General features: G+C 44.2%; 1 protein-coding gene across 5 annotated transcripts in view; it reads left to right on the top strand.

Moving 5' to 3' along the window:
- LOC147109632 (regulator of microtubule dynamics protein 3-like) overlaps positions 1-24,574 on the top strand; it is a 341,290-nt gene extending 316,716 nt beyond the window's left edge. For 2 of the 5 annotated variants that reach the window (XM_086003718.1, XM_086003714.1), the window contains 3 exons: positions 5,262-5,315; positions 14,406-14,486; positions 24,342-24,574. In XM_086003718.1, coding sequence (XP_085859844.1) covers positions 5,262-5,315; positions 14,406-14,486; positions 24,342-24,470 — 264 coding nt within the window. In that variant the 3' untranslated portion in view covers positions 24,471-24,574. Of the gene's footprint in view, positions 1-5,261; positions 5,316-14,405; positions 14,487-15,858; positions 16,323-24,341 lie in introns of those variants that run through there. The other 3 variants (XM_086003715.1, XM_086003716.1, XM_086003717.1) reach the window with 3 other exon arrangements.
- The last annotated feature ends 1,048 nt before the right edge of the window (positions 24,575-25,622 follow it).

The following is a 25,622-nucleotide window of genomic DNA, read 5'->3' as shown; positions in this document are numbered from 1 at the left end:
AATTCTGCTGGAGTGGATGATAAATGGAAACATTGGTATTGTACATTTAAAAACTTTTTGGGCGTGTTGGATCAAGAGGCTCTAAATAAGCTGAATATGCTGATCAACTATATTGACCCGGATGTATATAAATATATTTTGCACTGTAAAACTTATGAAGAGGCTATTTCTACATTGGAAAAGATTTTTGTTAAACCAAAGAATGAGGTATTTGCACGTCATCTTCTATCTGCCCGTAGGCAGCAGGTGGGAGAATCTTTGGATACTTATTTACAAGCACTTCGGTGCCTTAGTGTTGACTGTAATTATAAGGCTGTGACGGCTGAAGAATATAAGGACGAATTGGTACGGGATGCTTTTATTAATGGATTACTGTCTAGATCAATTCGTCAGCGGTTGTTAGAAAATAAGACTCTGGATCTTAAAAGTGCTTTTGAGCAAGCTTCTACATTGGATGTGGCTCAGAGAAGTTCGGATTCTTATGCTCTTTTTAATCGGCCTGCGACTATGGTTTCGGCAGTTTCGGATGAAAAGGAATTATGTGGACTTAATGGGAGTGGTTTACTAGATTTTGAAACAGTTTCTACTTCGGCGGCCGTTGCCTCTAGGATTCAGAAGTGTTATTTTTGTGGGAATATCCGGCACCCTCGTCTGAAGTGTCCTGCTCGGGAGGCTGTGTGTACTAAATGCGGCAAGAGAGGTCATTATGCACGTGTGTGCAAATCATCAGGTTCAATTACCTTCCCTTCTCCTGGTGTGGGAGGGTCTTCCTCCACTACCTCTTCTGTGACTATTCAGCCTTTAGATAGGGTGTTTATTGCATCAATTTCTGCTGCATTTGCTCATGGCCTAAACAAAGCTATAGTTACGGCTCAAGTTAATGGGTTGGAAGTGAAGGCCCTTATAGATACGGGCAGTACTGAGAGTTTTATAAGTCTTCAGTTTGCGAAGGAGAAGCATTTGAAAATTTTGCCTGTTATGTATCAGGTGTGTATGGCTCAGATGACCCTTACTTCACAAATAGCTGGTTGTTGCTTTGTGAAAATGGTTCTTCTAGGTAATACGTATACTGATATACGCCTATCTGTTTTGCCTAATCTCTGTGCGGATATTTTGATTGGACATGATGTGCTTCAGTTACACGAGTCTCTTAGTCTTTCATTTGGAGGGGCTAAGCCACCTTTATCTATTTGTGGATTAACCTCTTTATCTATTCCTCCATTATCACTTTTTTCCAATTTGATGTCGGATTGTAAGCCAATTGCTACCAAGTCAAGAAGATATAGTAGTCAGGATAGAGAATTTATTAATTCTGAAGTTCAACGTCTCCTTATTGGAAGGAATCATTGAACCTAGTTGTTCGCCTTGGCGAGCACAGGTAGTTGTCACGACTAATGAGAGACACAAGAAACGAATGGTGATAGACTATTCCCAAACTATTAATAGGTATACTCAATTAGACGCGTACCCTTTGCCTAAGATTGATGAGCTTATCAATAAAGTATCTCAGTATAAAGTTTTTAGCACTATTGATTTAAAGAGTGCTTATCATCAGATTCCTATTGTTAAGAAGGATCAACCATATACGGCCTTTGAGGCTGGTGGAAAGCTGTATCAGTTTTGCCGAATACCATTTGGTGTTACTAATGGTGTTGCTTGTTTTCAACGGGCAATGGATGCTTTTATAAGTGATAACTCCCTCTCTGACACCTTTTCATACTTAGATGACATCACAGTGTGTGGCAAATCAAGGGTGGAGCATGATTCTAATTTAAAAAGATTCCTTCAAGCTGCGGAAAAAGTTGGTTTAACTTTTAACAAAGAGAAATGTATCTTTTCGACTACTGAGGTAAATCTATTGGGGTATATTATTTCGGGAAATAAGATTAAACCAGATCCAGAACGTCTGCGACCATTGATCGATTTACCTTGTCCTACTAATTCTAAGGCTTTGCAACGAGTTGTTGGACTGTTTTCTTATTATTCTAATTGGATTGCAAATTTTTCACGGAAGATCCGGCCTCTTATTCGGGTTATGACATATCCTCTATCATGGGAGGCCAGGACATGTTTTGAGAATTTTAAAAAGGATATTTTAGGAGCAGTTGTGCATTCCATTGATGAGCAGGTTCCCTTTGTGATTGAGACGGATGCTTCGGATTTTGCAGTTGGGGCTACTTTGAACCAAAATGGAAGACCTGTGGCCTTTTTCTCACGTACTTTGAATAATAGTGAAAAAAGACATTCCTCAATAGAAAAAGAGGCATACGCAATAGTAGAAGCATTGCGTAAATGGAGACATTATTTATCGGGGCGACATTTCACGTTGGTAACTGATCAAAAATCTGTGTCCTTTATGTTTGATGTTAAACATTTTGGAAAGATTAAAAATGATAAAATAATGAGATGGAGGATTGAGTTGGCATGTTACCATTTTGACATAGTTTATCGTCCGGGGAAGGATAATGTTGCTGCTGATGCACTGTCGAGGGCTTATTGTTCTGTGATTCACGGAGATACGCTTATTAATCTTCACACTGCCTTATGTCATCCTGGGGTTACGAGGATGATACACTTTGTACGCAGTAAGAACTTGCCTTTTTCAGTTGAAGACGTCAAGCGGATGACTTCATCATGTTCTATCTGTGCTCGGTGTAAACCGAATTTCTTTAAGCCTCAACGAGCTCATCTTATAAAGGCTACTTCTCCTTTTGAACGTTTGAGTGTCGATTTTAAGGGACCTCTTCCTTCAACTACTCAAAACCGATATATATTTACTGTTGTGGACGAGTTTTCAAGGTTCCCTTTTGCTTTTCCTTGTGCAGGAAATAGCTGCTACAGTTATTAAATGTTTGACTCAACTTTTTGTCATCTTTGGGATGCCTGCGTATATCCATTCGGATCAGGGAAGTTCTTTTATGTCTTCCCAGTTGAAGGAATACCTTCAGAGTCGGGGAATTTCTACTAGTAGAACTACCCTGTATAATCCCCAGGGTAATGGACAGTGTGAACGATACAATGGGGTGATCTGGAAGGCAGTTATGTTGGCGTTGACATCCCGGAACCTTAAGAATACACAGTGGGAAATGGTGCTGCCTGATGCCCTGCATTCCATTAGATCATTGCTTTCAACGGCTACTAATGTGACCCCCCATGAAAGGCTCTTTAACTATCCGCGGAGATCTACTACGGGATATTCGGTACCTTCATGGCTTACTATGCAGGGACCTGTGTTGCTTCGACGCCATGTTAGATTGTCAAAATATGACCCCTTGGTGGAGGAGGTGGAGCTGTTGGAGGCAAATTCCCAATATGCTCATATTCGATTACAAGATGGGAAAGAAAGTACTGTTTCAATTAAAGACTTGGCTCTTTGTGCGGGCCAGCCCTCTTCTGAGGATATTAATAATGGTCATGATTCGGATAATGTGGATGCTGTTACAGATACTACGAATATTTCCAATCCGATTGCAGATAATCATACTTCTATTAGTCAGCCTTTGATAGATGTTTATGACCGTCCCAGTTCATCTTCTGATGGGATTTCTAATCCGGAAACCGTTGAGAATCGGGATATGGATAGCCTTCCTGTTGAAGATACTTCTGTGCCTTCTGGCGTGGGAGGGCAAGGAATTTCACCAAGGTTAAGAAGGTCGACACGAACAAGATATCCGGTCGACCGATTGAAAATGGACTTTTAAATTGATAGTAATGTTTTAAAAATTGTTGAAATATTATAGTATATTGTTTTAGTTGAGAGATACTTAATACTTATGCGTAATGTTATTATTTGTTGTTGTTCATTTAGTATTGTGTTATGTAAATAGTTTTATTCTCGTGCATAGTTTAGTTGTAAATAATTAATTGTAAATTGTAAAAGTTATTAGGTTGGAGTATATTTTAAAAGGAGGGGTGAATGTGGTGATTATTCCTTGATTAGTAAAAGTATTGTGATTCGTTGTTTGTTAACTGCCTTGGGATAGTGTTGTAATCTCATTGGTAGTTGATGATCACATGATGTGTTGTGGCTACCTTAAATTCAGTCCTTTTCTAGCTTTAGTTGGGACTGGATGTGGAAAGATATGCTGCTGATTTTAAAGTTAATAAAGCCTAGCTTTGGAAGGCCAATCTATTCTTTATTTCACTGGTGCTGTCTAGACTAATCTCTTTTCCCTGTATCCCATTATATTCTTCCTTTCCAAATACCAAGAGTCTGTACCCTTGGCCTGGAACCAGTGAAACTCTCAAGTCCCACAAATTTACTATTGTAACTGTATATTCTTACTACAACATTTTTCAGCATATTCCCTGGCCTGTGGGCCCACAACAGCAGACTCCATTATCCATCCAGTCTCTAGGTCACCAGTGTAAGTATGTTACTTGGTGCCAAGATGCTCTTTGTTTAAGATGTAGGTTGAATGCCAGGTACTCAAATCTGCCAGCACAATTTTGATCCCTCTCCATAATGAAGACCATCTGGCAACTAACTGATGAGGTGCTAATAATGCATTCTCAAAATGCCAATCACTTACTGACCCTTTTGTACTATTATTAAGTCACTGTTATCAAGGTGAACTTCAAAGTTTTCACCATTATGAAATTCTGACACTACCCAGCAGTTAGATGAGATGATGACAGTGAGGCTATCACTGGTATGAACCAGTAGCGCTGTTCCTTGTTTGCTCTTCCTCCTGTTAGGGGGAATTTGTGTTGCTTTAGCACCTCTCCCATCCACAATAAGGGAGAAAATGTAAATGCAGGATAAATAAAACGTAGAATTGAGCTAAATTATCAAAGTAAACACCATCCACCCCTTGGTACTAGGTGACACAGTGCAGTAGAATACTTTGCTTTCCACTAGTAAGGATGGGTTTAAATCCATCCCAGACTAATAAGATAAAAGTTTCATTTCCCAGTGGGCTGTAATGAGTTTGGGAAGCCTTCTAGTGGGCATGGGTCTGTAGTACAAAACTGTCCTTAATTCAGAGGCTAAAGGGGAAATTAAAAATGTCCATTGGTGCCATTCTGAGATTGAGGTTCAAGTATATTGTTTGAGCATCATCTACATCTTACTCACACGATCTTGTCTTAGAATTACTTGATGTTCATACAAGGTGCAAAAAATGAAAACTCTTCGCTTCTGACATTTTTCATTTTAATGAGCTTAAATTCATTAGCAAAAAAAAGTTATAGTCACCATCCATGTAAGATCAGCCACTGTTAGTAAACAAATGTTGTTGTTATTACCATCTGTTTTACAGGCTGAAGAATTGAGTCCAGGATACTCCAAATCCAACTCGGTCTACATTGCAAAGGTACTCTTGCCGCCAGTGTCTTGGGTCGAGTTACCAGTCAGGTAACCCAAGGAGCTATGGGGCGCCATCTGGCTAAGGCACAAAATTACTTATAGAAACGGGGCAGATACAAATGCATCCAAAGTAAAAGTAAAGTACTGTACTGGGGAAAGAGAGAGCTGTTCTGTTGGGGCGGGCTCCACTTAAACCGGGCTGGGACCAGTGACCTGGCAAATGGAATAACTAGGGCTGTAGATAGGGCTTTAAATTAAAAATGGGGGAAGGGGTCGGTGGCGGGGGGGGGGGGGTGGAATTTAGAAATCTAATAAGTCAAGGCAATAGAGCAGTGTAGCGATTTGGGTAAAGATAAGCGGAGTGTGACAAGAAGGGACAGAGTTTAACGGTAATAGTGCATCAGCGAATGAGGTCAAAGCAGGGAATAATGGTAAAAAATTTAAATTAAAGGCCCTTTATCTGAATACACAAAGCATTCATTAACAAGATGGACGAACTAGTGGCACACATAGAGATAAATGGGTTTGATCTAATAGCCATTACAGAGACATGGTTGCAAGGTGACCAAGGTTGGGAACGAAATATTCCAGGGTACTTGATGTTTAGAAAAGATAGTCAGTATGGAAAAGGAGAGGGAGTAGCCCTGATAATAAAGGATGACATAAGGACAATAGTGAGAAAGGATCTTGGCTCGGAAGGTCAGGAAGTAGAATCAATATGGGTGGAGATAAGAAATAACATGGGGCAGAAAACACTGGTGGGAGTAGTTTATAGACCCCCTAACAGTTATACCATTGGACAGAGTATTAATCAAGAAATAATAGAGCTTGTAACAAAGTAATGCAATAATCGTGGGGGACTTTAATCTTCATATAGACTGGACTAATCAAATTGGCAAAGGTAGTCTGGAGGACGAGTTCATGGAATGCATTCGAGACAGTTTCCTAGAACAATACGTCATGGAACCAACCAGCCATTTCCTTATTTCCCATTATAATTTCTCCTGTCACAGCCTCTAAGGAACCAATGTTTATTTTTGCTACTCTCTTTTTATATACTTGTAGAAGTTGTTACAGCCTGTTTTTATATTTCTTGCTAGTTTACGCTCATTCTATTTTTTTCCCTTTTTATCAATTTTTTGGTCATCCTTTGCTGGTTTCTAAAACTATCCCAATCCTCAGGTTTACTACTATTCTTTGCAACATTATAAGCCTCTTCTTTTAAACTAATACTATCCTTTTTTTTCTCTCTCCCACATGGCAGCTGTCTCCCATTCTGCCAGCGCATTTCACACCTAATCTAGAGCCGTCTTTTGTCTCCACAAGTCCTATCACCATCTCGTCTCATTTTGAATACCTCTTAATGTCTCTTCACTTCTCTTTTGTTCTCTCCCAGCCTGGCCTCTTAATCTATTTCATTTCCTGTGCTTCTTTAGCCTTGACACAGGGTTCACCCGAAACATTGACTCTATTTTCTCTCCACGGATGTTGCCTGGCCTGCTGAGTTTTTCCAGCATTTTCTGTTGTTATTTCGGATTTCCAGCATCTGCAGTATTTTGCTATCGTACTATCCTTAACTTCTTTAGTTAGCCACGGATAGATCACTTTTCCCATGGAGTTTTGATTTCTCAATGGAATATATATTTGTTAAGAATTTTGAAATATTTCTTTAAATGTTTGCCACTGCTTAGCTACTGTCACCTTTTAATCTATTTTCCCAATCTACCATTGCCAACTTGCCCCTCATACCTATGTAATTGGCTTTATTTAAGTTTAAGACTCTAGTTTCTGACTTAAGTATGGCCCAACCATCTTCAGCTGCTTCATCAATGACCTTCCTTCCATCATAAGGTCAGAAGTGGGGATGTTCGCTGATGACTGCACAGTGTTCAGTGCCATTCGCAACTCCTCAGATGATAAAGCAGTCCATGCCCGAATGCAGCAAGACCTGGATGACATTCAGGCTTGGGTTGATAAGTGCCAAGTAATATTCACACCACACAAGTGCCAGGCAATGACTATCTCCAACAAGCGAGAGTCTAACCACCACCCCTTGACATTAAACGGCATTACCATCGCTGAATCCCCCACCATCAACATCCTGGGGGTCACCATTGACCAGAAACTTAACTGGACCAGCCACATAAATAATGTGACTACAAGAGCAGGTTGGGTGTCTCACCTCCTGACTCCCCAAAGCCTTTCCACCATTGACAAAGCACAAGTCAGGAGTGTGATGGAATACTCTCCACTTGCCTGGATAAGTGCAGCTCCAGCAACACTCAAGAAGCTTGTCACCTTCCAGGACAAAGCAGCCCGCTTGATTGGCACCCCATCCACCACCTTAAACATTCACTCCCTCCACCACCGGCACACCGTGGCTGCAGTGTGTACCATCTACAAGATGCACTGCAGCAACTCACCAAGGCTTCTTTGGCAGTACCTTCCAAACCCATGACCTCTACCACCTAGAAGGACAAGGGCAGCAGGCGCATGTAAACACCATCACCTGCAAGTTACCCTCCAAGTCACACACCATCCTGACTTGGAAATATATTGCCATTCCTTCATCGTCGCTGGTTCAAAATCCTGGAACTCCCTCCCTAACAGCACTGTGGGAGTATCTTCACTACAAGGACTGCAGTGGTTCAAGAAGGCGGCTCACCACCACCTTCTCAAGGGCAGTTAGGGATAGGCAATAAATGCTGGCCTTGCAGTGATGCCCACATCCCAAGAACAAATTAAAAAAACAAGTCTCAGGATAAGGGATCGACCATTTAAGACTGAGATGAGGAGGAATTTCTTCACTCAAAAGGTTGTGAATCTTTGGAATTCTCTATCCCAGAGGGCTTTGGATGCTCAGTCTTGATATTAGCAGAAATGCTTGTGCGAGGTCATCCTGTCCTCCCCTTTCCATTACCTTCCGAAGTTTCCATGGTGACTTTTTTATCTGCAGGAGCTATAGGTGAATGTTGTCCCTGAGTACTCAGGCTTCTGTGTCACATCAATGTCAAAAACATCTTCAGTCATTCTGCATTGGAGACGTATAGACCAGAAAAATAAATGTAGTCATTGTTGTAATGTAGGAAAAGAGACAGCCATTAGCGCACAGCAGGGTCCCACAAACAGCAATGTGGTGACCGAGAATCTGATTTAGTGGTATTTGTTGAGGAATAAATATTGGCCAGGACACAGGGGAGAACTCCCCTACTCTTCTTTGAAATAGTGCCCTGGGATCTTTTACATCCACTTGAGGGGGCAGACAGGGCCTCGGTTTAACGTCTCACCCGAAGGATGGCACCACCAACATTGCAGCATTCCCTCAGCACTGCACTGGAGGAAGATCCCAGTTTCAATGTTCAGGCTGTGCTGAATTATCTCATCAAGTACCGTAGAACATTCTTTATACATGATCTATATTTTTCAGACTTGGCAAGGTGCCCTGAACCATGAAAACGCTCTTATTGTGAATAATGTTGGCTTGTATGCATGGGGCAAAGTGCATACTGTAATTCTAAATTCCCTGTGACTATGCACATGCCCCATCCCCTTATTTTTCTTTACACAATTATAAACAGCTCCGCAATTGTTACTTGAAGAAAAATGTTAGTACAGTAATATAGTGAAACCAATATCTTTAGTGCCTGCGTTTAACAGTTCTTCAAAAGACCTCATTACAGCCTTAGTCCAAACATGGACAAAGGAGCTGAATTCCAGAGGTGAGGTGAGAGTGACTGCCCTTGACATCAAGGTAGCATTTGACCGAATGTGGCATCAAGGAGCCCTAGTAAAACTGAAGTCAATGGGAATCAGGGGGAAAAAGCTCCACTGGCTGGAGTCATACCTAACACAAAGGAAGATGGTTGTGGTGGATGAAGATCAATCATCACAGCTCCAGGACATCACTGCAGGAGTTCCTCAAGGCAGTCTTCAGCTGCTTCATCAGTGACCTTCCCTCCAACATAAGGTCAGAAATGGGGATGTTCGTTGATGACTGCGCAGTGTTCAGCGCCATTCACAACTCCTCAGACAATGAAGCAGTCCATGCCCGCATGCAACAAGACCTGGATGATGTTCATGCTTGAGCTGATAAGTGGCAGGTAACATTCGTGCCACACAAGTGCCAGGCAATGACCATCTCCAACAAGCGAGAGTCTAACCACCTCTCCTTGACATTTAACAGCATTACCATCGCCGAATCCCTCACCATCAACATCCTGGGGGTCACCATTGACCAGAAACTTAACTGCACCAGCCACATAAATAATGTGACTACAGGAGCAGGTCAGAGGCTGGGTATTCTGCAGCGAGTGTCTCACCTCTTGACTCCCCAAAGCCTTTCCACCATCTACAAGGCACAAGTAAGGAGTGTGATGGAATACTCTCCACTTGCCTGGATGACTGCAGCTGCAACAACACTCAAGAAGCTCGACACCATCCAGGACAAAGCAGCCCGTTTGATTTGCACCCCTCCACCACCTTAAACATTCACTCCCTCCACTACCGGCGCACCGTGGCTGCAGTGTGTACCATCTACAAGATGAACTGCAGCAACTCGCCAAGGCTTCTTCGGCAGCACCTCCCAAACCTGTGACCTCTTCCACCTAGAAGGACAAGGGCAGAAGGCGCATGGGAACACCACCACCTCCAAGTTCCCCTCCAAGTCACACACTATCCTGACTTAGAAGTATATCGCCGATCCTTCATCGTCGCTGGGTCAAAATCCTGGAACTCCCTACTTAACAGCACTGTGGGAGTACCTTCACCACACAGACTGCAGCGGTTCAAGAAAGCGGCTCACCACCACCTTCTCAAGGCAACTAGAGATGGGCAATAAATGCTGGCCTTGCCAGCGACGCCCAGATCCCATAAGCGAATAAAACATTTTTTTTTTAAAGATAGTACTGTTGCTATAGGGCATTTAGCTGCATCACCCCATGGTCATGGAGATAAAAAGATCAGCCAGAGTTGTCACTCCTGATGACTAAGTGCCATCCTTGCTTCAGTGGTAGCACACTCCTCTCTGAGTCAGAAGGTCATGGGTTCAGGTCCCACTTCAGAATACTTAATCTGGGCTGACACATAAGTGAAGTACTGAGGGAGGTGCTGTGTTTTAGATGAGATGTTAAACCAAGGCACCGTCTGCCCTATCAAGAAGACGTAAAAGATCCCATGGTACTATTCGAAGAAGGGCAGAGGAGTTATCCTAGTGTCCTGGCCAACATTTATCCCTCAACCAGCATCAACAAAGCATATTATCTGGTTATTTATCTGATTGCTGTTTGTGGGATTTGCTGTGCGCAAATTGGCTGCTGTGTTCCTTACATTACAATGGTAACTGCACTTCAAAAGTACTTAATTGGCTGTGAAGCACTTTGGGATGCCCTGAGGTGCTAGTTCCTTTTATCCAGTGAACCTTCAGGAAAGTGTGCATGTGTGGATACTAAGCAAATGCAGGATCAGGCTGGGCTGGGCTGTCAACACTCCTGTCTAAAAGATATAATAAATAATTGAGTACTTGGACGAGAGAAAGAAGAGAAGGTTCTGAAATATCAAAGTATTTAATCGAACAAAAGTTTTAGTACTGTAATATATTGAAGACACTGGGATTTAACTGTACGTCAAAGAATGCCGGTGTTGGTCAATTGCAGCAGCGATGACAGAACAGCTCATCTCACATATATATTCCTAAAATCAATTGAGTTAGACTAATGTTTGGGCCACAGACCAGTGCAGAGAAACCGGGCTGGAAATGTCAGTGCACTAGTTTCCCACGAGCTGGCAGCAGACAGCAAGCCAGCCAGCCAGAGTTACACCAGATATCAATTCGGATTGCTTCCGAAGAGTGCGAAGCAGTGAGGTGGTCCAAATGGAGCCAGAAATGGGAATTGCTCTGGTTCCCAAGAGGTAATATAAGGGACGTGAGTGTGTGTCTGAACCCAGTGGAGAAAATAAGAGGCCTGGAGAGTGAGCAAGAAGCCAGGAATTGTACCATGTAATTAATGGCATTTTTGGCCATTCTGTTTCTCAATTCATGTAATACAGTAAAAGCCTAGAATATCCTGTGATGTTTCTCTTCTCTTCGGCAGTCCCTCAGAACCGAGGATGACTTGCTTCCACATTAAAAATGAGTTCTCAGGTGACTGATGAGTCCAATGCGGGACCAACAGTCTCTGTCACAGGTGGGGCAGACGGTAGTTGAAGGGGTGGGTGGGTGGGGTGCTTGGGTTGACGTGCGCGCCTTGCGCTGCTTGCGCTTGGCTTCCGCTTGCTCCCGGCGAAGATATTTCACATCTTTCAAGAAAAATATATTCCACTGAGGAAAAAGGGGAGTAAAAGAAAAGACCGCCATCCGACTGAAAACAAGGGCATATAAAGTAGCCAAATCTAGTGGGAGGATAGAAGATTGGGAAGCATTTAAAAGCCAGCAAAGAATAACTAAAAGATTAATTAAGAAAGGGAAGATCGTTTATGAAAGTAAACTAGCAAAAAATATAAAAACAGATAGCAAGAGTTTCTACAGCTATATAAAAAGAAAAAGGGTGGCTAAAGTGAACGTTGGTCCCTTAGAGGATGAGACCGGGAAACTAGTGGTGGGGTACATGGAGATGGCAAAGACACTGAACAAATATTTTGTATCAGTCTTTACAGTAGAGGACACTAAAAATATCCCAACACTGGTCAAACAGGGGGCAATGGGGGGGGAGGAGCTAAACACGATTAAAATCACTAAGGAGGTGATACTCGGTAAAATAATGGGTCTTAAGGCAGATAAATCCCCCGGACCTGATGGCCTACATCCTAGGGTCTTGAGAGAAGTAACGGTAGGGATTGTGGATGCATTGGTGATTATTTTCCAAAACTCCCTGGACTCAGGAAAGGTCCCGGCAGATTGGAAAACTGCTAATGTAACACCCTTATTTAAGAAGGGAAGTGGACAAAAAGCTGGAAACTATAGACCAGTTAGCCTAACATCTGTGGTTGGTAAAATGTTGGAGTCCATTATTAAGGAAACAGTAACAGAGCATTTGGATAAACATAATTTAATAGGACAGAGTCAGCATGGTTTTATGAAGGGGAAGTCATGTTTGACAAACTTGCTTGAATTCTTTGAGGACGTAACATACAGGGTGGATAAAGGGGAAACAGTGGATGTAGTGTATTTGTACTTCCAAAAGGCATTTGACAAGGTGCCACACAAAAGATTACTGATCAAGATAAAAAATCACAGGATTGGGGGTAATATACTGGCATGGGTGGAAGATTGGCTATCTAACAGAAAACAAAGAGTTGGGATAAATGGTTCGTTCTCGGGCTGGCAATCAGTAACTAGTGGTGTTCCGCAGGGGTCAGTGCTGGGACACCAACTCTTTACAATCTATATTAATGATTTGGAGGAAGGGACCGAGTGCAACATATCCAAGATTGCCGACGGTACAAAGATGGGAGGGAAAGCAGTGAGTGAGGAGGACATAAAAAACCTGCAAAAGGACATAGACAGGCTAAGTGAGTGGGCAGAGATTTGGCAGATGGAATATAATATTGGAAAGTGTGAGGTTATGCACTTTGGCAGAAAAAATCAAAGAGCAAGTTATTATCTAAATGGAGAGAAACTGCAAAGTGCTACAGTACAAAGGGATCTGGGGGTCCTGGCGCATGAAGCACAAAAAGTTAGTATGCAGGTGCAGCAGGTGATCAGAAAGGCCAATGGAATCTTGGCTTTTATTGCAAGGGGGATGTAGTATAAAAACAGGGAAGTCTTGCTGCAGTTATACAGGGTATTGGTGAGGCCACACCTGGAATACTGCGTGCAGTTTTGGTTTCCATATTTAAGAAAGGATATACTTGCTCTCGAAGCGGTTCAGAGAAGGTTCACTCGGTTGATTCCAGAGATGAGGGGGTTGACGTATGAGGAAAGGTTGAGTAGGTTGGGCCTCTACTCATTGGAGTTCAGAAGAATGAGAGGCGATCTTATCAAAACATATAAGACTGTGAGGGGGATTGATCGGGTGGATGCGGTGAGGATGTTTCCACTGATGGGTGAGACTAGAACTAGGGGGCATAATCTTAGAATAAGGGGCTGCCCTTTCAAAACTGAGATGAGGAGAAACTTCTTTACTCAGAGGGTGGTAAATCTATGGAATTTGCTACCCCAGAGAGCTGTGGAAGCTGCAACATTTAATAGATTTAAAATGGAGAGAGACAGTTTCCTAGCAGATAAGGGAATTAGGGGTTACGGGGAGAGGGCAGGGAAGTGGACGTGAATCTAGGTTCGGATCAGCCATGATCCTATTGAATGGCGGAGCAGGCCCGAGGGGCCGTATGGCCTACTCCTGCTCCTACTTCTTATGTTCTTAAGAGACTCGAGGTGTTCAGCGCCTTCCCGGATGCTTCTCCTCCACTTTGTGCGGTTTTGGGCCAAGGATTCCCAGGTGTCGGTGGGGATGTTGCACTTTTTCAAGGAGGCTTTGAGGGTGTCCTTGAAGCGTTTCCTCTGCCCACCTGAGGCTCTCTTGCCGTGTCGGAGCTCTGAGTAGAGCGCTTGTTTTGGGAGTCTCGTATCAGGCATGTGGACGATGTGACCCGTCCATCGGAGCTGATCGAACATGGTAAAAGCTTTGATTTATGTATTGTAGGTTTGATAATGCCAATTAATTCCTCACTGTAAATCCTATAAGACCATACATAGCATGTCCTCCTCCTTAGATAAAGACCCTTACTGTGTATTGATTTCCCCTATTACAGTATATCAAATAGCTGCCTTAATTCAGATCAGTCAGCATTCGTAAAGCGAAGAGAGGTTATGGCATTAGTGGCTGTGCCCCCTTCATCTGCTGAAGGTTGCAGACCCCAAACCTGCCTGTGCTGTTCACAGATGCTGACAGACCTGTTGCGTATTTCCAACATTTTCTGTTTCTATTCCAGCATTCTTTTTCTCTTGTCATACTGTGATCTCTGCCTTATTCGTTTATTTCTCAACTCCCTTAAGATGTGTGGGTAAAAAATAAATACAGGCTGCATTTTTAGCCCTTGCATTCATGAAGAAGTCTGTTCCACTTGATGTAACTCTAACACGCAGCTGTTCTGGTATTCACAGTGCTACAGGGATCTGGGAAGCTATGCAACTTCTCTACATTGGCTGGAATTAGCATCTGAGTTGCCTATCAAATCTAAAGAGGTAAGAATAATGCAGCACAGGATTAGTATCCTGTTTGTGTGAAACTCTTTCCAAAAACTCCTCCATGTTGTTGAGTTGGGCAGAAATTCCTATTTACAGATAAGTTGTGCCAATGCAGGCCCATCTTAATGTCATAGGAAAGCTTTTTCTGGACAGTTGGACTTCATTTTAGAACTCCATGTAGAAACCAGTTTTGAAACACTTAACATATCTTTCCTTGAACACGTCACTGTTATTTTTCATTGTGCCCTACCAGTGGTAGCACTCTGAAAGGATATTGAACATCCCTCCCGCCCTCCCTGCAGGGCAGGGATTTGCATTCTCATCTCTTCGAGAGGTGCACTGGCAGAGCCCTGGAGAAGGATCCCCTATCCAAGGAATGATGCTCAGCATGGACCTAAGCAAGGGACGTTTACATTTAAAATGGGGTTTGAACAAAATGTGGTACACTGAGCCATATTGACCAGGAACATTCAGCCTTGGTCTGTGCATGGTTAGCTGATCTCACTTGGAACAAGTGGGAATTAGGGGCACTATAACCATCATAGGAACAGAAGGAAGCCATTCCGCCCCTCGGGCCTGTTCCGCCATTCAATGAGATTATGGCTGATCTGTATCCTAACTCCATCCTTGGCTCCCTATCCCTTAATACCCTTGGCTAGCAAAAATCTATCGATCTCAGATTTAAAATTATTAATTGAGCTAGCATCTATTGCTTTTTGTGGGAGAGAGTTCCACACTTCTACCACCCTTTGTGTGCAGAAATGTTTCCTAACTTCTTCCTTGAACAGCCTAGCTCTGATTTTAAAGTTATGTCTCCTTGTCCTAGACTCCCCCACCAGCAGAAAAAGTTGCTCTATCTACCCTATCAATTCCTTTCAAAATCCTAAAAATCTCAATCAAATCACCCCTTGATCTACTATATTCCAGGGAGAGGAAAAATCAGCCGGGTGGCCCTTCCTGATCACTTTCCATTGACTTCTGCTGGAAGAATGTTCATGTGTAGACATGGGTGAGGACAAGAACAGCTCAGTTGTGGTTTTCCACCTACTCCCACTGCATAGTCAAATAACCGGCTAAGTTGCAGTATCTGGGGTCACACATAAAGTGTTCTGATACTGAAGGACTGCTAGTATCCACTGTATTAAATTCTCGTAATGGGGTTTGGACCTGGCTAATATGAGGATGTTCTGCAGTATCCAGTCTCCCAAGTAAAACCCTATCCCTGTGAGGAAGCACCTGTCCTCTGCTTGCTCACTCCTGTCCCTGAGCAATGTGTAAATTTTCTTTAAGGTAGTCAGTCTCCTGCCACTCTAACACATACCTTTGCATGTCTCCATATATCACAACCCTATTCTTTCTCTTCATCTAGGACACAGAGACACAGAGGGAGCTGGAAGAAATTCAGTATGTCCTCGGTCAAAGCAACTAAGCACTGTCCTGTTAACCAGAAGAAGCTAGAGGATCTTTGTTTCACTGCAGAATGTCCTTGGGTTAAGTAAACAAGTCCAACTTTGAATCCAACCCCTCCAGCTATTGTGGTATTTTATTCTGTCACTGAATAACCACAAAATATCATAAATCATGTCAGATTGATGGTCAGAGTTTGAGAATTTCCTCCAAGTCACAAAGGGACCACTCTTTTCTCAAATCCTTACATTAGAGGAGGTAGACATTGGATCCCAATGAGTTGACAGTTTTATTTTCCTTTGGCAGCCGAGACTTCCTATTCCGTGTGAAGAGACTGACTTGTCTCCTTTATGTAAAAAAAACTGTAATTTTCCATGGCTCCTAATCACATTCTTTTAACAAGAGCTTCAAGTGGGCTAATTTTAAGGGTGTTTCCTGCTATTTATTTAGATAAATGTACATAATATATACACACAGATATAATGAAGACATTGTGTATTTTCAAGGATATACTGCATACAAGTTTCCAAAGCCACAGAATTGGTGTTTCAGAAGTCTCTGTGACTTTGAGAGTTTGTATTATTACAGTGTATTTACCTCGTCACCAGTTATAGTGCCCGTGCAACTTCGTGACTAACAAAGTGACTATTAAGCAGCATGATGATTATGTATGTGTGGTGTGTGCTCCCTTTGGCTCAGCAGTAAGATCATATAAACATAAATATTGAGAGAGATGGAATCTGCCCAATGGTCATTTGGCGAAGTGAATGTGTAGCAATCATTCAGAGCAGAATGACCCAGGCTGGATTCTCGCTCTGTGTTGCATTAACTGAGCTCAGATCCAGCAGCAGTGACAATGCTGCAATTGTCCTTCAATGCCCTGGACTGAGGAGAGGAAAAATCAGTAAATGTCTACGCTATGCATCACTGCTGGAAGTGTGTATGTGTGTGGACATCCAGTGAGATCAGGATCAGACCACCCCTGCCCTTTGCCTGCCAGCTCTTACTGTCTAAGCGTATTTGTGAAGATTGGCCATTTAGGAGAGTTAGGAAAGGGGCACTCATGCAAATTTTTTATTCGTTCATGGGATGTGGGCGTCGCTGGCAAGGCCAGCATTTATTGCCCATCCCTAGTTACCCTTGAGTAGGTGGTGGTGAGCCACCTTCTTGAACCGCTGCAGTCCGTGTGGTGAAGGTACCCCCACAGTGCTGTTAGGGAGCTCCAGGATTTTGACCCAGCAACGATGAAGGATTGGCGATATACTTCTAAGTCAGGATGACTTGGAGGGGAACTTGGAGGTGGTGGTGTTCCCATGCGCCTGCTGCCCTTGTCCTTTAAGGTGGGAGAGGTCACAGGTTTGGGAGGTGCTGTCGAAGAAGCCTTGGCAAGTTGCTGCAGTGGATCTTGTAGATGGTACACACTGCAGCCAAGGTACGCCGGTGGTGGAAGGAGTGAATGTTTAAGGTGGTGGATGGGGTGCCAATCAAGCAGGCTGCTTTGTTTTGGATGTTGTCGAGCTTCTTGAGTGTTGTTGGAGCTGCACTCATCCAGGCAAGTGGAGAGTATTCCATCACACTCCTGACTTGTGCCTTATAGATGGTGGAAAGGCTTTGGGGAGTCAGGAGGTGAGACACTCGCCGCAGAATACCCAGCCTCTGACCTGCTCTTGTTGCCACAGTATTTACGTGGCTGGTCCAGTTAAATTTCTGGTCAATGGTGACCCCAGGATATTGATGGTGGGGGATTCGGCGATGGTAATGCCGTTGAATGTCAAGGGGCGGTGGTTAGATGCTTGCTTGTTGGAGATAGTCATTGCCTGGCACTTGTGTGGCGCGAATGTTACCTGCCACTTATCAGCCCAAGTCTGAGTCAATGCCTTCAGGAGTAGAAGGGAGAAAGTTGACACAGATGGGAGAGAGGGATGTGTATTCTGGCATTTCACAGTAAAAACCATGACCTTCACTAACTCAGGCTACGATATCTAGATTTAACTTAAATGTAAGACTGGCATATTACCATTGTCCAATCTTGATAATATAGCATGTTAGCACAGTAAATTGCTCTTGGCTGATACAGTGCCAGAATTCTGCCATCTGCCCCAGTTCCATGATGGAGAACCAGATAAATTCTCAGTGGCTGTTAACCTTGAGCTGGGAGAAAGATCTATGTTTACACTTCAAGTATATTTCAAATGTGGCACAGTGAAAGAGGTCTTTGCAAAATGTCAAGCAAGTTAATATATGAGTACCAAATGCCCTTTGCAGCTGTTCAAACCTACATCTGTCATATAATATCTGCAAGTTAGTAAATAACTCAGTGCCGAGAGTAGCTTAGTAATGCTGTTCTACCCACCAAAGGCACTGTTTTCATTTGCAAGCAATGGCAGATAAACTGGTCACACAGACACAGAGCAGCTGCTTTGCTCCGCAGCCCACGTCGGAGTCAGATAAAAGCACAAGGTACTTAAACAAGCAGCTGATTGGGTTTTCTTGGGCTCCTGTCATGTCGGGAGCAGGAATCCATTCATTGTTTTCATTTTAAAATTGCTTTACCACACAATTGTTTGCAACAAGGCCCGGACCGCAACTTACTTAGTTTTTAAGAGGGGGGGGGGGATGGGAGGAATGTTAGTAGCTCCCTTGTCGATGGAGCTTCTAACATTTCCCCGTCCCCCTTAAAAACGAACAAATATTACACAGGTACTGAGTCTACAACTGAACACTTCAGCAACAGGCCCGGCATCAATCTGCACTGTCACCAGCAGCATTTATACTGAATGAGAAATTCTGCTGCTGTATCGGTAGCAGTAACTGGCCCAGCAGTTACCTGATGGGGAAATAATAAAGAACATGCATATTTTGAAATGCTACAAAGGCACTTTAAGTTTTCAAAGAATAATTAATGATATAATGGCCGCGATCTTACCTCTGGAGACGTGCTGGAGGTGAGACTTCTGGTGTCTGGGTTTCAGTCCCGCCCCCAGCGACGTCTGACGAACCCACGATATTTTCCCTTGATTGGCCTTGTTAAGCCCGCCCTGCCAGTGACAGATGACGTCAGCATATGACGCTTCATCTGTCGAAAATGTTTTGACAGATGAATTGTCAGCGTTTGACAGCTTTGTGAAGCTGTCAACAACGGACAATCTATGTTCTAAGGTGAGCCCTTGCACCCTGGCTCACCAATGACTCTCTCCTTAGGAGAAAACAGATGGCTGCTGCATCTGAGAATGCAACAGCCATTCTGTCATCTTTGCCATTGAGATGAGGCACCTCCGGATCCCCAAGTGTTGAAGCCTGCAGAAAGAAGCAAAGGTAAGGAAACTTTTTCCAACACTTTACACTCACCTCTCATACAGTACTTACCTGTCCACACTTGCACCCATCACTCACCTCTACAGCTGACATTTAGACCCCTCTCACCCCCGCAGACCCACTGCTCGCCTTGCTGACCCTGGCGAGGTTCGCAGCCGTCGGGAAGCCTGCAATTGCAGGCGTAAAATGGGGAAAAGCCTCAAAACTGCCTGTTAACAGGCAGTTACTTGGCTCTAATCCCCTTCCCGCCTCGAGGAGACGGGTCCCTGCGCGACTCAGGGTCCCGCCTCCTGGGAAGATGGTTCGGAGGCGGGCTGGGAGTGGGGTTGGAACCCGCTCCCAATTTTTCCCATTTTCCCAGCAATCCCACCTCCAAACCTACCTCTTCAGGGCTGGTAAAATCCAGCCCAATGTGACAGCAGCCAAAAATGCTCATCGATTGAGGGAAAGTACATAATCAGAAAATCCGTCCGACGTATTGGATTTCAGCTGTGTTCAATTTATCTCTCACGTGGTCCCAAAACACACGAATATCTTTACTCTGATTTACTGCAGATAGCAGCTTAATTATAACTTTTCCTCTAACATGCAACAGTGTAAACTCACAGCTGCTGCTGTTTATATGATGATATTAACCATATCCCATGCCTCCCAGCTCCAGGCTCGGCAGCATTGTTGGCCCACCCAGTTTCAAAAGTCCACTAGAACTCATCACCATGAAATAATTGTTGCTGGGGAGGGAGCGGAAGGATGCAATTCGCCTTCCACTTTCCGACCACATTCAAACAAAAACTCCTCATTTGGATTACAGCTTCTATCTCCATGTTTAATATTTTTGTTTCTTTCGGATTGGTTCAGTATAGCCTTTGTACCCCAGCTTTCTAATTGCTGCAGTATTTCTTGTGCACAAAACAACCAAATAAATCATGTAAAAAAATACATTTTGACGTCCCGTTTTGTGGTTGGTTGGTTATTCACTGTGGGACACAGTAAACCAGTCAGATACTCGGAGAAAGAACGTCGAGTCCCCTTCAGCTGCCAACCCAGCTCACTGCCTAAGTCTACACAGTGACCCACCAACTCTGCAAAACAAGTAGCTAAGTGAAAGGCCCTATATAAATGCAAGTTGTTTTTCTTTCTCTCAAGGCCCAAACACATATTTGCAACCCTCTGACCACTGCCACTGTTTGTCTCTCTCCTGGGCACCCGAAACTTCCCTACTGCTCACTTCCCGGATATCTTCTCGGAAAGGCTTCAGCCCTTGCCAGTCACTCGCTCTCCACTGAGTCTGACCAGCTCTCCACGTTATCCCTATTCCGTGTCCTCTGCTCATGCCTCCTTCTGTCTTATGAGCCTCAACACTTGAGTGCCATACACTCCCCACCCTGCCTCAGCTCTGCACTCTTGTTTGCTCCTTATCCTCTGCTTATCCTGTGAGCAAGGCCACAGGAGATATACCAATATGTGAAATTACAGACCCACCAGCAACCTACATATAGCACAACCCTTCAAATTCTCTCCCACTGAAAATAATGGGAAAGGAGCAGGGCAGCACACCTCTGTGCAGCTCACTGAGTATCACTTTTACACATATAGTATGCTCCTGTGGTTTGTATTTTTGTTTTGGACAGGCACTTGTCCCTTTTATGTTTCCTACTCATTTGAATGGCCAAGTGAGCTGCTGTTATGTCTCTGCCAGTACCTCTAAAGACAGGGCCACTTGCATGAACTAAAAACTACTGCAGGAGAGACAGTGTGTAGAGACAGTGTGTGGAGACAGAGAACTACTTCTTCTTAGGCAGTCCCTCGGAACCGAGGATGACTTGCTTCCACACTAAAAATGAGTTCTCAGGTGACTGATGAGTCCAATGCGGGACCTACAGTCTCTGTCACAGGTGGGCAGACGGTGGTTGAAGGGGCGGGTGGGTGGGGTGCTTGGGTTGACGTGCGCTACTTCTGCTGTTTGCGCTTGGCTTCTGCTTGCTCCCGGCGAAGAGACTCGAGGTGTTCGGCACCTTCCCAGATGCTTCTCCTCCACTTTGTGCGGTCTTGGGCCAGGGATTCCCAGGTGTCGGTGGGGATGTTGCACTTTTTCTAGGAGGCTTTGAGGGTGTCCTTGAAGCGTTTCCTCTGCCCACCTGGGGCTCTCTTGCCGTGTTGGAGCTCTGAGTAGAGCGCTTGTTTTGGGAGTCTCGTACCGGGCATGCGGATGATGTGACCCGTCCATCGGAGCTGATCGAGCGTGGTCAAAGCTTCGAGACAGAGAAGTAACATACTGTGGGCAAGCACTGGCCCTTCACTTTAACTCCTTTCCCACATTCTCTGCACATGAGCTCAGGCATAACAGCAAGCCCTACTACTCTGCGGCACTGTCGCCACTGCAACATTTCCCAAGTTCCTGTTGCCAGGGGACCATATGCACAATTTTCTAACCATTCATTTTAATGGCTGTAAAAACGAGTGTAGCACGCTCATGGTTTCCTGTGCAGACCCGGCCCGTGGACGAGATGCCCACCGGCAGCAGAAACTCAGAGGATTGTCCCGTGCGTGTTCAAACCATTGAATTGTCCCAAGATTTTAAGAGCAGGAGGACATGTCGCTGGATCTCGTGGAGCATTACCTCGAAGGACAAAAACCTTCCGAGAATGGATCTTGGCTCCGTCCTCTGAACTGCACGTGGGTCAGTTGCTTTGATGTGTACTATATGTTTTCCCATAAAGCTTACTGTACCAGAGATGGAATCCGTTCCAGCAGTATTGGGATTGTTGGCGAGATGTCGGTGCGAGGGTGGTGGGGGAGAGTGCAAGGTATTTGTGAAAGCAGTCATCGGGTTTTGATTTTTTACAGCTTTAAAGCATCACAGAAAGTTGCCGTTCCTGTTGGTGCCTGTTCTTCAGTGATCAGGATGTTGGCCTTGGTTCAGATGCTTGACTCATTGAGCCAAACAGACCCAAAGCCCCACAGTCAAACTAACCACAGCGTGGTCATCTTTTCCCATGTAGAATTTGAGGACATTTCTCACGCATAAGTTTTTTCTATTAGAACAAGTTTGATGAAAGGGAGTGGGTGCAGAACGCATGGCATCTAGATGGTGTCCCAATGGTCTATCAAACCAATGTATACCTAGTTAGCAGCTGAGGGTTATCACTCCCTCCGAGTGACAGACACATTGAGTGTCCGCATCATTGGGTGAAGGGAGAAGTTAGATCACGAAATGGGGAACAGACTGTCGCAAATTAGTGTTCAAGGTAAAGACATGGGCCCTCTATCCATAGGGCAAGACAGCTGACGCCTCTCTCCATACCAAAGTGGTTGCTGTGTGACTGTGCAGCAGATGAGTTAATATTCTAGACGATAGATGCACTTATCTTTGATGTATGGTACAAGAGAAACTGCCCTTTGGACGAGGGGTGTGGATTGACGATGCACTCAAAGCGACAGGTGTTTCCAGCCAGCTCTCTGCGGCCCAGCTGTCAATGCGTGGTCCAGGGAATGCTTCTTCTGTACAGAAACAGATGGAGCTCTTTCACTTTGTAATGGGTGGTGCCTCTGATAACGGCCACCTGTGTGTCGCAAGGCAGCGACGTGGTAAGGGGTTCCGATGATTCGACGAACTGCAATAGCACGGTCCGTCTTGTTAAAAGGACGCGCAGTGCCATGTTGCTGCACTGTCCCAGAGTAGCACAACTCTTGGGGGATTCTCCTTCGAAGGTCCCCCACAAGGTGAGCTGACACTCTCGGCTGAGCCAATGGAGGGAGGGACCAAGCAGTAACAAGGGTGGGGAAATTCAGAGCAAGTCCACACATGACACCATCTTACTGTCCAATATAAGGGCGCTTCATACTCGAGAATGCAGTGTGGTGGGGACAGAATTGAATAAGTCAGGAGAAGCTAATTTGTCAAACAGGAAACAAATTAAATGAAAATTCCGATTGATAAAATCTTGAGTGAAGACTAGACACAGTTGATTAAATTAGTGAAAAGACGTCTTAATGAAGTGTCTGTAGTATTTATCTGCCATCTAACAAGAAACGCCTGCTCAGTGCCAGACACACGAGACAGCAGTCAGCAGCTCGGGTATAATCAGGGGGAAAGTAATGCAGTGCCCCTGCCAGGACCGCAGGGTAGATTCTGACTCTGAGTTAGAAGGGCACGAACCTTATACATTGCCTGCTGTCGTAGTAATGCTGCCTCATTAGGACCCACGGGGGTTCTAAAACTCGAATTAACTGACAAAGAGCAGAACAAATCACACACATAAGAGATAGTGGATAACACTACTTATTCAGTAGCATTGCAGTTGTGATGGAAGCTGCTGAACTGTTATATTTGGTATGTTTGCATCAGGCAGTCTCTTGTTTTTGTTTTGCAAGGGTTAAAATTAGCACCAAGTATTTGAATTGCCAGTTTTTGAATCGCAGGAAGGGAGCCCGTATTAATAATTCAAGCTATAGACGTTCTACTTTGTAATACACTGAGTGCTGCCACTGGGATTTCCATACACTGTCCACTTATACCGCGGTAAACACCCAGCAGCACAGTTACAGATTCTGTCCTTCCTAACGTGGGCCGTGCCTGGACAGAGCAACACTGGAGTGAATTACTTGTGGGTATTGGCTGGAATACAATATGGTGGATTAAAGCACAGAAAACGCTGGAAATACTCAGCAGGTCGGCCAGCATCTGTGCAGAAAGAAAGTTAATGTTTCAGGTCGGTGACCTTTCTTCGACCTGAAACATTAGCTCTGTTTCTCTCTACACAGACGCAGCCTGACCTGCTGAGCATTTCCAGCATGTTCTGTTTTTATTTCACATTTCCACCAGCCGCAGCATTTTGCTTTTGTACGATATGTTGGTATTGTTTAGCTATTTTTTAAAGCACTGCTATGTAACCCATCACTCGGTTTATCGAGACCGCGTCCCCAAATACTGATCTACCTGAGAGATTCCGGCATTCGTTGACGAGCGAAGTAAATCTGAAACAGTGGTTAGCACATCACCTATTAAACACTATTGAATTACTTAACCCCTTCCCTTTCAAGCACAGGATCTCGACCTTCCTGTTTTTTTAAATTAAACATTTGGTTCTGTGATGATGAAAGCAACAGGTTTCCTATTAATATCCTCAGCCAGCCACCAGACCATGTCCAGATGGAGATTGGGACTCGCCGCCATTCAAACACAATGCCGATGAAACTGCAACATTCGTCTCGACCGAAGAAAATCTTGATCAGATTTTTCTTTTTAAAAAGCTTTGATTTTTTTTGTACAGTAATTTACATCTCACCGTTAGCAATAATGTTGTGATTGTTTTATACGTATCCAAGTTGTTTGGTGCTTTTTTAAATTGTATTTAAAAGAACTGTCTGTTGTGTGCGTGTGTTTATTGTATAATGAACTCACCAGCCGGTGCTACTAAATTGCGAATATTCTCGTTCAGATGCAGAAAGCCTGTTTTATATCATGAGTTTTGAGGGAGCAGGAAGCGAGTTTCCTCACCAACTGGTACTCAAATACCCGGAGACTTGCTGGTGAAGTTTCATGGGATCCCGTTCCTTTTTAACACACAAAGGGGAAATGACACCCTTATCCCCGGGCGCCTCTGTTCCACACAGATTTTCACTTTTATTTTGCAAATTGACCACCCAATCCTTTAGTTCGCTGAATACCTAAAAATGCATCGAAGGGGGCCCATGACTCGTGAGCGAAGGGCTCGCACAGCTAGTGTGATAACAGCAGCAAGCACAGCCTTCGCCAGCATAGTCCCCTGAGAGAGTCCGGGCCGGTCCCACCCTCGCTGGAACTAGCTTCCGCCTCTCCCGCACAGTAATGAACATACACTCAGTAATGAGTCTTGTGTACCGAAATGTATATGATTTTTACTTTACTGGTGTGGTATATCTCATTTTACAGTCAGTGGAATAATTTTTTTTAACCAGACTCCCATTAATATCCCCAATATATTCAATCAGTCAGTAGGTCTGTGGTGTAGTTACTTTATCAACAGGCAACGCAACTTTTTTTGCGAGACACTTTTTTGCCTCATCCACAGTTATATACAAACGTTGTTATTTCCTGGCAGTACCTGTGGATTAGCATTCAATAAACTTGGTGATCACATCCAGCTCGATAGTCCTGAAGGTTGAACGTTGTCCTGCGTCGCCAACATGGAGCTTTAGAAATTTGCCTGCGCCCGTTTTCCCTCGAACCTCATTCGCATTTTATGCGCCAGCTGCCAGCGCCTCGTCGTGTAATTGAGGAGCACGAATTCCGGGCCGTTTGCCTTACTGCTAGTGGCCCAAAGTTTAAGTCCCTGGAAGGGGGTGGCTGCTGGTGACAACTATGGAGTCGGGAGAACTGGTTCCACAGGAAGGATATCTCAAAACTTTACCTTTCGTTGGCAGCCGCCT

The sequence above is a fragment of the Somniosus microcephalus genome, chromosome 12 (genome assembly GCF_052327205.1).
Source record: "Somniosus microcephalus isolate GS21.2 chromosome 12, FLI_Smic_1.0, whole genome shotgun sequence".
In the NCBI taxonomy this organism is placed as follows: domain Eukaryota; kingdom Metazoa; phylum Chordata; class Chondrichthyes; order Squaliformes; family Somniosidae; genus Somniosus; species Somniosus microcephalus.
This window is presented reverse-complemented; position numbering and strand designations above follow the sequence as displayed.